Source organism: Mauremys mutica, chromosome 10, assembly GCF_020497125.1.
Source record: "Mauremys mutica isolate MM-2020 ecotype Southern chromosome 10, ASM2049712v1, whole genome shotgun sequence".
NCBI lineage: Eukaryota > Metazoa > Chordata > Testudines > Geoemydidae > Mauremys > Mauremys mutica.
The window spans coordinates 33,144,402-33,156,563 of NC_059081.1; the positions used below are offsets into that span (position 1 = coordinate 33,144,402).

Genomic DNA, 12,162 nt, shown 5'->3' on the forward strand with positions numbered 1-12,162 from the left:
AGTAAGAATAATAAATATATTTGGACCAGCAGTTCAACAATGTTTTACTTTTTTTAAATAAATAAGATAAAAACAGTTTATGATATTTATTTTGTAAAAACTCCTTAATTTTTCTTACAGGTAGATAAAAAAGAGCAAATTCAGATGGTAAGGTGAAAGAGTAATTGCCAAATAATTTAATTAATACCTTTTACATGCAAAATTACCCTTTTTTATCCTATGGATTCATATATTATGTAGTATTAAATATGATGTTTTTTGCATTATTTAATGTACAAATACAAAATAAGCCTTGAAAAAAATTGTTGGCGCCCGCCACACTCTTCTGAAAACATGAATGTGCTACTGGCCACAAAAAGGTTGGGGACCACTGGTCTAAGTAGACAGAGGTTTTTTCCCTTAAAAAAGAAAGAAAAAAGAAAAAAAGATGGGGACTAGGGAAAGCTACATATAGAAGAGATACACACAAGCCACTGGAAAGAATACAGAATTGTTAAGTCACTGTATCATCACCAGTGTCTTGTAATTGGGGACACTGAGGATAATTAAAAAGAACAGGAGTACTTGTGGCACCTTAGAGACTAACAAATTTATTTGAGCATAAACTTTTGTGGGCTACAGCCCACTTCATCGGATGCATGTAGTGGAAAATACAGTAGTAAGATATATATATATACACACAGAGAACATGAAACCATGGGTGTTACCATACACACTATAAGGAGAGTGATCAGTTAAGGTGGGCTATTATCAGCAGGAGAGAAAAAGAACTGTTTGTAGTGGTAATGAAAATGGCCCATTTCCAGCAATTGACAAGATGTGAGGAACTGTAGGGGGCGGGAAATAAACATGGGGAAATAGTTTTACTTTGTGTAATGGCCCATCCACTCCCAGTCTTTATTCAAGCCTAATTTGATGGTGTCCAATTTGCAAATTAATTCCAATTCAGCAGTCTCTCGTTGGAGTCTGGTTTTGGGAGTGGATGGGCCATTACACAAAGTAAAACTGTCCCAAAGTATTGCAGGACTATTGCTACTATAGTACCAGCAGGTTCTCAGAGTCTCCTGAATTGGATTCTTATAACACCTATTTTGCCCTTCCACTTGGAACCTGTATATTTTGGAGGGCATTACTGTTGTTATTCAGAGGGGCCTAGCCTACCAGAATAGGTGCACTTCCGCTATGGAAATGGGACACATGATTTGGAGACTACATGTGGCAGGATCCACAGCTTGGGTGAAATCGTGGCCCCACTGAAGTCAATGGAGTCAGGCGCACACGCTGTAGCTCCACTGCTGGTCTATTGCTGGGAAATAGGAGAATTCCTTCCCATTCCCCACACAGATCCCTTTATTAATTTGGCAAGTAGTTTAACTTCTGTGGACCTTAGTTTCTCCAACAATGGGATATTGTTTTAGTTGCCTACCTCACAGAGTTGTGATGTTGAGCAATCCCATTTCTGTGTGTGTGTGTGTGTGTGTGTGTGTGTGTGTGTGTGTGTGTGTGTGTGTGTGTGTGTGTAAAGGAATATAACAGCTAAGGACTCAAGTACAATTCAGCTTGGAAAAGTGACTCTGTAAAAATGATATCTTACTACTCAACAAAATGATTCCTATTATGTGTATTCAGTCATATCTACTTAACTAAAATAAAGTTCTTACTGCTTTTTTGTCCATCATTGCTATTGGATTAACACAGCTAAGATTGCATCAGATGGATTCTATTCCCTTTTGCATCATCCACAGAATTGTTTACTAGATTCCAGTCAGTTCACTTTGGCAAACACAATGAAGGGAATGGAGATGCAAAGGTATCACTCTGTCTAATTTGGCTGCCAAAATTTTTATTCCTGGTGATGGTGCACAAGAGGGCAAGAATTCACCTTGACTCTCACAGTCCAGGTTGAGTTTGCGAGGCTAACAATTAGAAAAACAGCAGTGAGAAACAACGAGCATGGAACCCAACCATGCCTTTTTCACAATGACACTTTCCGGAGAGGGACCACACGTTAAGTCCCCCAAAGAAAATCTAGGGTGAAAAACTTGCCTGATAACTGGACACCTTCTTCATCATCTTCTGTGGTTGCATTCAGCAGTGAATTCTCAAGGATCTGGGCAGTACTGATAATGACATCATTCTTTCTTACAACTTCAGGAAAGGAGATTTTCAGCTGAGAATCACCGCTTAATCCAGTAACCCGATACCAATGCTTTAGGAATGGATTGAACTCTTTTCTGAAATGCTGCTCCACTAATGGTACCTGAATAAAAGTTTCCAGAGAAGAATTTGAAGCACACAAGACACGCAAAATTAATTCTATTAAACGCATCTCATACATCGAATGATTGTTAGCTAACAAACTTCCATTCTGTGTAAACCAGTATTTATTCTATAACAGTATCCCCTGCCCTTTTATATGAGCTTGTCGCACCGACTACACCCATACCTTTATTACATATTTTGGGGTAAATGTCTTCTCTAAGCACACAAACTACCCATTGGCGTTAATGGAATATAGAGTACATGCACTGTGAGGAGAATATACCCCAATCTAGACAGAATTATTAATGCCTATAATACTATAGACCTTGGGTATTTTGTGCTACAGAGACAGTGGAAAATGCCCAATGGCAAAGTACTGTACTAAGGACGGTACTATATTTTTATGAGAGTGGGTTTACTGGATTTTTACATCAAGAATTAAAAATCTTCTAAAGGTTTCATTAATTAGTTATTTAGGGGCATGTCCCCCACCTCAAGCCCGTAATAATGTGGTAAAAAAATCTATCCACCAAAATTTTTAATACAGATATGTTTATTAAACTCTAGAGAAATATTTTAACAAATAGATCTTAAAGACACACCGACAATTTAAATATTTTTAAGTTAAGGGTATAGCCTATACTTTTTTGTTTATTTACACAATTCTAATGGGAATAGAAATATTTGTATAGTATTTTAAAATTTCAGTGAAAACAGTTTTAATTTATACATTCCATTGCAGTGCTGTAAACTTAAACTTGTTCTTCCTCAACAGAACCACTCAGAAAAACTGGCTAAAAATTGCTACAAAGAAAAGTGAAACCCAGCAGATGGCCTTCATTATCAAACTCAGGTATAAAAATATCCTAATAATGAAACATACATTTTGATTTTTTTTCAATAATATTTTCAGTTTTCATCTAAACTGTTCTTAGTAACAGATAATGGTAGTTTTTTCCTCTATATAATTGATAGGGCAGATTAGCTTCTCAGTTGTACTGATGTAAATGGGAGTCCTTTGGATTTACACCAGCATAATGGAGATCAGAATCTGGATCAGTGCCCTCTTAAACATAGCTTGATTCAAAGAGTTTATTGGCATAATGATTTGTGCTTAATTTAAAAGATTAATATTAACATGGTATACACGGCCCTGCCCCAGCTCAGGGACTGGACTAGATGATTTCTCGAGGTCCCTTCCAGCCCCACATTTCTGATAATGCAAAAAGCTTTAATCTGCTATTCCTGGAATAATGGCACAGGATACCTTATTCACAAGTACTATAACTTTTCCAGGCTCTGATGCTCTTTTCTTCTTATCCAAATGCTCTTTGGTAATGTAAACAGCCACTCTGGTTTTACCACTGCCTGTAGGGAGACATATTATAACGTTCTCCCCATTCAGTGCTGGTTTCGCAACCTCCATCTGGTAATCTCTGAGAATCAGCTCTGGTTCAGGGGAAGCTCTTTTGTCCATATTGTCCTCATCTAAGAGGATGGAAAAATACAATGGTCAAACAAAGGAAATCACCAGCAAATTCTACAAATAACATGGGAAAAGTTTAAATATAATACAAATTTAAATATGACATATGTTTTCCGAGTAAAATGAAGGCCTCTCCACATAACTGCTTTTGTCTTCTGCAAATCTGAACAATTTCCCTTATAGTAACAGAAAAATCTGGCGTAGATAACTGGACATGTCCAAAAGTTTTACTTTAATTCATCTAAGGAACTTCCTGGTTTGAAAAGGAACTTCCCAGTCAGAGGCTTGTTCAGAATAAACATAATCAGGAAATAGGCAAAGCTAGTTATATGTGTTAATTTATTACTTAACACCTATAGAGCCAAATCGTCCAACACGAGTAGGGGCAGTGGAAGTAAGTCCTTGAATGCTGTAAGCTAGTATAGTTCTATTGATGGATGTTAAAGGAAACAATCTCTACATACCACAGGGCTCTGTGAGGACTGTGTCTGTCTAAGCATGAAGCAATGGTTTTTGGTGCATGATCCACAAATTGAGAATCCACCACCAAAACCACTGTGTGAGGAGGGAGACGCTAAAGGCAGCCCAGGGGTGGTAGTAGCCTTTGTATAGCCCTACTGCTGCTCTGTATTCAGTCATCTGCCACAGAATCCCGCCCCCCCACCCCAAATCCCATTTATTTGGGCTTTGTGCGGGACCAAGGATTTGGTCCATAATAAGTAGTCAAGATTCTGGAAATCTATGTCTCCTGAAATACTCCTAACTTTCACTGATATGTACAATCCAACATGAATGACATCACTGCCATGCCTTCACTGCTGTTACCCATGCTAGCTAGATTAAAGCTAGCACAGGTATGCTTCCCCATGCTACAATCCCATCTTCACTTGCCTCCCAAGGGTATGTCTATAGTGCAATCTGAGGTGTGATTGCAGCACAGGCAGGCATATCTATGAAAGCATGGCTGAAAAGAGTAGAGTAGATGCAGCCGCAAGGGCTAGAAATGCGAATATGGTGCAACCACACCTCAGTTTGCAGTGTAGACATAATCTGAGTGACATTATGGGCTCAATGCTAATCTCACAGCACAAAGACAGCAGGAACAGGATCAAGCCCTGAGTTGATGTGTATTAACTTACTGCATTTTAAAAGGCAGAACTTATTTCTACACTATTGTATATACATTTAAGATTTATTTTATTTTCAACCATATTTTTATAGAACTCTCTGTATATGTTCTCAAAGTGCTTACATTCCACAGCAAAGATAAAGACACTATTTCACTAGACAAAAAACAAACCCCAACCCCCGCGCTCATTGTCTGATGAGATCACTAGATGAAGAATTGTAGGGCTTTTAACGTCACTGTTACTTATTTTGTGTATAATGTGTCCCATTTTTTGTATCTGATTCCATTAAATAAAACTAAACTAACAGAATTTAATGAACCTTGAGAAAAGACTGCTGATGGAAACATCCGGGTTCCATTTCTAAGTGTTTTTCGCTTGTTTTATCTTTTAGTCTGAGTGCAGTACTATCTGAACAAAGGAAAATTCACACCAGAGAGTGCTTGGCAGTAGTCATCTAACTACTACTGCTCCGTTTTGAGGAAGTGCATTTGTTTGCTTTCTGCTTGGCTAAATCCAATAGATTAATCATATTGAAACTAGCACGGTATCACCTGTCTGTTTGGTAACTTTCAAGGTCTTGAAATCCTCAAACTAACCTAACCGCTTTAGGAAAATACTTCTCTTTCTTCTGTATCTTTTTTCCTCTCTTTTGATAAACATATAGATTTAATTTTTCTTTTTAAAGAATGTCCTTTATGCTATGTCCTTTTCTCCCAGTTAGCTGTTTCCCTGAAAGGCTCATATGAATTGCTGTGCTGGGTCTACTCACACGATCAGTATTCCTTACTTTGCATCCTTTTCCTAACCTCCTCTTTTTTTTTTTCTTAAGAAAAATGATCTTTGAATATCAAACTGCCATCAAACCTAAGTGAAGGACAAAAACTTCAGTACAGTAAAACACTATTAGTAAACCATTGATGACAGTATTACAGCACCCTTGACACTCATTTAAAATTCCAAACTTTGTCATTAGCAGGAGGACAGTCTCTCTCTCCTTAGCTCTAATATTGGCCTTCACTAGATGAGTAAAAACAAACAAACCATAGTTTATCAAGAATTGTGTTAGCAAACATATTTTAATGAACATCTTTTAAAAATCCTACTGTAGACAGAGCAAGCTGTATTTTAGCATGTGTTAACTGGTCCTGGTGAACCCCAGGGCTCACCTTCAACAAGTTAACACATAAATACAAATTTTTAAAACCCCTTTTATCCCATACCCTGAGTGATTAATGTTTGTACATTTTGAACATATACAGCACGATGGCCTGACCCAATGCCCACTGAAGTCAATGAGAATCTTTTCATAGACTTCAGTTGTTGTTGGACCAGGCTCTATATGAAGGTTTCATATTATTAATATTGGTTTCATGAACCCCTTACGTTGGCTTTATTAGACAGATTGTGTCAGCTGGTTATATTTGGAGACCCAGATTGTTCCCAGCCCCCACACAAAGGGGAGCCGGAGGCAATCTTTATTAGGGCTAGATCCCTGAAGACAAAAGGTTTCCCTTTAATGGCAACAGAGCTCTGCATAGGCAGATTCACAAAGATACTTAAGGCATTGGCACCCTGCTGCCTCGTGAAATTCTCAGCCCCTGAGTTAGGTGTTTAGGCCATGTATTGTATAGGGAGAGTGAGGCACCTAAGGAGGTGATCCTCAGAAACCAGCAAGCTGAGCAGGGAGCCATCTAAACTAGCCAGAAGTGAAATGCACAGGAAAGGGACAGGTCTTTGGGGCCAGAGCCTCAAAGTTATTTAGGTGCCTAATTCCTATTAATCCTGGCCTTAAGTCCCTTACCGATGGGCCAGAGGCTGATGCCGCCCTCAAAACAGAGGCCTTTCTCACAAAAAAATCTGGTGGGGGGGAGTGCAAAAGAAGAGAGAGCGAGAGAGTGCATATGCACAAGAGCTAAGTGTGTGGAGCACTGGGATGTAGGAGACCCAAGTTCAAATCTCTGCTCTGCCTGATCTTGAGCAGAGACTTGAACCTATCTTCCCCACCTCTCAGGTGAGTGCCTTAATCAGTGGGCTACAGAATCAGTCTCTCTCTGGCCCAATCAATATTTAGTTATTTATACTAAATGGAACAGTCCCAACAAGAGACAGAGCGCCACCCCTCAGAATACTCAACAGTCTGGTGGTTAGGGCACTCAGCTGGGATCTGAGAAATGTTGGTTCAAGTCCCTGCCCAAGGCATTCCCCCTCTTAGTTTGAAAATCTTGCTTTGGGCCCTCTGGGACTAGGGCTCTGAGGAGCTGGCTAGCTGTGGAGTGGAGTCAGCAATCAGCTTTGCAAATGATGACTAGCGGAAACTTAGGTGCCTAGGGGACGTAGGTGGCAGCTGAGCAGTGATTTTGTGAATGTCAGTGGTGCCTAAATGTTGGGTGTATGTGCCTAAATACCTTTGTGTAGCTGGCTCTAAGTGATTTAGGAACACAAGTCTCTAATTTTCAGTGGAACTTGTTCTCCTAAAGTCACACAGCTGCTCCTGAAAAATCTTGTCCCTAGCCCTTAGATCCCTCAAAACAACCTGTTAAAGGGCTGCTAAAACTTGTTCCCTCTCACTGCCTAACTCAGGGGCTGAGCACAAACTGACTCTCTTTTCCGGGATACACTTTACTTTGACGGAAGTTGCAGAAAAGGCAAGTGATGAATTACTTTATGGCACGTCGCAGATCGTTAGGCATTTATATTATGGAAGAGCCCAGAGGCCCCAATCAGGATCCCACTGTGAAAATAGAGTCCTTGCCCCGAAGAGCTTACAGACTAAGCTGGAGCTCACAATAACACCGTCATTCCTGGTACAGAACACTCCATGTGCTTGCTCCCAAACATCTTATTTCACGCTTACTAGAATATATAAAGAAATCGTACCTGAATCACCACTTGTGGCGCTACTGTGTCCCAAGCTTTCATTTAAGCAACTGACACTTGCATCTGGCAAACTGACATCAGACTCTGTAAAAGATAACATTAACAATAAATCTAAATGTTTTATTTCTCTGCGTGCTTGTAGTTAACACTGTATTTCAACAAACGCATGCCAAAAAGCTGAGGGGCGCTCCAAGTTGTTAGCTGCAGCAACAGGCTGTGGTGGCTGACAATCTAGAGGAGAACCAAGCATTCATTCCTGCCCCAGCACACTCTCTTCCTGCTCCCTACACCAAGGCTGTGGTGTGCACAAGGGAGAGGTGCAGATAGAATAGAATCAGCTATGCCATAGGAGGATTCCCTACTGTTGGGGGAATGCTTGCCTACCCCTATAGGGCAATTTTCCAGCTTTAAGAGTCCAAAGTGGCCAGACCCAGGCCCAGCATTTAGCTTTGTGTGAACTGGAGGAAGAACTGCTGTGGTAGCCTGTGGAGATGTCCATCTCCCAATAAATCTAAAGACTTTGTGGCTTGCACACCGTAGAAGTAAAAAATGATTCCTTGGGAGACTTATTTTGACACTTTAGGCTAGAGACATAACCAGACAATAACAGAATACAGGAAGTTGAAGTTAAACATGAATGTGCTAGGACCTCAAATTTCTTTAAAGTGTACAGGAAGTTCACCAGTGCTTTCTGGTCTAATTTATTACTTTCAAAACTGACAGTCATAAAAATCATTTACATATGTACCCTGCGCTCCCAAAGCTGCCACAACGTATCTTATCAGATTTCTTAATTTTTTTTCTTGGGGTTTATCTTATTGAAATATATAAATATAAAAACAGCAAGGACTAACTTATCACAGTAAACTTCTGTAACTTATCTAACTTCCAATAAGACTTGCCTTGTAAGCCTCTTATTAACAAACTCAATACCTGGATTTGCTTTTCCTTGCCAGCTCGGCAAACAATGAGGTACCAAGAGACAAAATGAGCTTTCCTTCTTGGGTTTCACTATTACCAGTCAGAAAGGCTATATAGGTCAGTTCTGTCCCTACAGTCCCGCTGCCTTTAATTGACTTCTACAGGTGTACTGATTGGAACTTAGTAAAATTAAAAAAAATCTATAATTTGTATTACAGTACCACCCAGAGGCCCTAATCTAGTCTGGTGCCCCACTGTGCTTGCAGTTATGTAAGCATATATGAAGACATGGCTCCTCTCCTACAGAGCTTAAGACAAAATTTCATTTTATTAATATTAAACCTAAAATTTCAGTCTAAAAACTAAGTGAAAATCTTATACTTACACAGTATTGTTCCACAGGGTCCAAAAGCACTCTATTGACTACACTTATATCTGGCCATGTCACTTGGGTTACCTCTGAGGTGAAACATGGCTAAAGCACAGCACACAACACCACCGACTTACAGTTATAGCATACAAGTTATACCAAAGATTGTTAATAGTTCATCTCATTTTCCTTGACTCCTGAAAATAATGTCATTGCTACTCTAATAGAGGCATGTGCTCAAGTGTTTGCAGGATCAGGGCCTTAGCAATTAAATGTACTTTGTGGTTGTAATCACACTACAACTTGTTAAGGCAAGTGTATTTTCTCCAAAAAAATGTGAAAGAGACTCCTTCAACATGAAATCTAAGTTTCTGAAACTGTGTTTAACACAGTTTGATACTACACATGCCCCTGAATCCCCTAGCCTTTTTTTTTTGTATTTTAACAATCATATTTCATACCTATCTGTTTCTGCATGAAAGAGTAGGGACACTGACTAACAATAGCTATAAAAGGAAAAAAAAAGCGAAAACGACTAACACCACGTGCTGCCAAATGAATAAAGTATGAAAATTGAAAAAAGGAAAAAAAAATGTTCCCTTATACTCTTTTTCACCCAATGTAATCTTAGGTATTATTTGTAGTATTATTATAGTAGATTTAAAAACACACAAGCAAAAAACAAAAAACAAAATCAGCCAGAAGTGACTTTTACACTGGTGCCTTTTAAGTAGCACAACTAAAAAAAGTCTTTTCATATAGTTTAAGGGTAATGGGGTAACATTTAACCCACTAAACAATTTCCAAATAAAACTAGAAAGTGACAATTATGTTATACCTGCGAGAAGACTTGAACACTACAATGAAAATCTCTGGTATGACAGACTCATTTCAATGTTTAGCACGCCCTCTGCTGGAGGACAACGATATGGCAGAATTAAATTATAAGCTTGACAGTATGGTCAGATTTTCAAAAAGGCTCAACTATTTTGGTGTCTAAATGGATGAAAAACTTTTCTGAAGCATCTAGGCCACATAATCTGATTCCCTGCTGCCTTGCATCTTATTTATGCTATTTCCACCTGTGCAAAGTGAGTGCAAAACAAGTGTAGAAAACTACCAAGTTCAGAGAGCAGTGGGTGCATCTACTTTGCACAGGTTTAAATGACTACACAAGATGCAAGGCAGTAGAACACTTGGCCAAAACTACCTATTAGTAGGTTTTCAATGAATAATCCATTATTACTCATATACATGAGTCCTGTGTAGTCAACAAATAATCCACATAACAAAATGATCATTAATAATAAAAGCTTCTGTTAAAAAAAATGAGATCTAGCACTTCCTGGATAAAGAGAAGTTACACTTGCTTCTGAGAATGGTACTTTTAAAATATATGATACAAGCATACTGGTGAGAAATGTGTGGGGGGAGAAGTAATCTGCTTCATGGTCAGCATGTCCCAGGCCAGGGACTATATGACAGCTTGGTCTTGCTCTCTTTTAAGCAAGTTTTAGTGCCCTTGAAAGATGGCTGATTACCAGAAATTAATCCTCAGAACAAGTAAAATAAAGGCAACTGCAGGGCAGTCTTTAACTTTGTCCTGGAGAGCCACCATCAATATCTACTCTTGATTTGTCCTCTCTGATGAGACCATCATCAAGGGCACAAGCACTGATGGCTGCTTTGTGACGTGAACACCTGTCACTGCGGCCTGGAGTGAATCTACCAACCACTGCATGCAGGCGTTCAAAATGGCCACTATAATCTGGTCTAACTTCTAATTAGTGACCGGACAAGAAAGGTTCGCCATTCCCAGTGAAGAGATCAGCTGCTCCACTATGGGTGTAGGTTTTCTGGCACAACCCTAAGGGCAGCACCAAAATCTGGCCCTAAAAAAAAAAAAGTAAATATATTCTCTGTGCTAACATTTAAATTGCAAGCTACAGTATAAAACCTTCCCTCAAGAGAATCCATTAGAAGAGAAATGAAAGAGAACTCATTTTCCAAAATGAAAGAGGGTTTTTCAGGTGAAAGAAGAGTAACATTCTCTATTTTAAAATTGTGGTCATTTTCATAAATTACTTTAAAAAAAAAAAGTATACCTTCCCCAAATGATCAAAACAAAGAGGCTGATATTTCAACTGTTATCCTTCCCTCGGAGTGCTCATTGTGCCCTACACTTCACTGCTCCTTACATAGCTTTTTACACCCACTTTGCACAGACAGAAATGATTGCACATGTAGTGCAAGACAGTAGAGAATAAGTCCTCTTGTGCTTTTGATAAAATGGAAAAGATCACTCCCCCCCACCCCGTGCTGCATTATACTGGGAAATACACCTAAAACGTGGAACACATGGACATACATAATGGAGAAAGTATTGGAATGAAAATGTAAACAATCTTGTAAGCCTAATTAGCTGGACTGCAATATTAAAAAAACGTGAGGCGTTTCTAACGTGAGGGAATCAGAGAATCATTTGTAAGACATATTTGAAACCTTCCTTTTTAAAATGAATGCAGTGGAATCAATTTAAGTGAACTCAAATGTAAGGTTGGATTTTCAAAAGAGCTCAACAATCAATGGCCATATGTCACAATGGGAGCAGCTGGGTGCAAAGCACTTTTGAAAATCTGGCTCATAGTGCAAAACTTAAATCTATAGGCTCCAATCTGTGTGTGGAGAGGAAGGCGAGGTGGAAAACAGGGTACAGTAGCTACTTCTCTATTATCTTCCTATAGCATAATTAATGTCAATCAACATAACTGTATGGGAAATAGATCTTGTCAAATAAAACTGAAATTGTTTTTAAGGAGACTGGGTGAGAGATGCTACAATGCAAAGCCCTAAGTAGTGGGTCATGACTGGTGCTGCACTCACCAGGCGTGAGTCACGAGGACTTCTGGGGGCACATCCCATGTTCTCTGTGCTGCACTAAACAGAGCTGCTCTATGATTCTTTCCCAATTAATTATGGGAGAATTTGTCTGTCTTTCTGGGAACATGGGAAGGAACCAAGAGCAGACACTGGAAATCTATCATCACTCAAGTGATTCAGCCGGTGTCCTCACTGCGAAGTGGGTGGTTTACCAGCCCGAGTGAAAGCAAAACCCA

At 39.3% G+C, this 12,162-nt stretch overlaps 1 protein-coding gene across 2 annotated transcripts in view; it reads right to left on the reverse strand.

Annotated features, from left to right (window-relative positions):
• The window catches only part of IFIH1 (interferon induced with helicase C domain 1), a 56,272-nt gene that overhangs the window by 13,943 nt on the left and 30,167 nt on the right, over window positions 1-12,162 (reverse strand). For both annotated transcript variants that reach the window (XM_045032066.1, XM_045032065.1), the window contains exons 4-6: window positions 7,756-7,839; window positions 3,530-3,750; window positions 2,047-2,260 (exon numbers count right to left, since the gene is read on the reverse strand). In XM_045032066.1, the coding sequence (XP_044888001.1) occupies window positions 2,047-2,260; window positions 3,530-3,750; window positions 7,756-7,839 (519 nt within the window). The remainder of the gene's footprint in view (window positions 1-2,046; window positions 2,261-3,529; window positions 3,751-7,755; window positions 7,840-12,162) is intronic.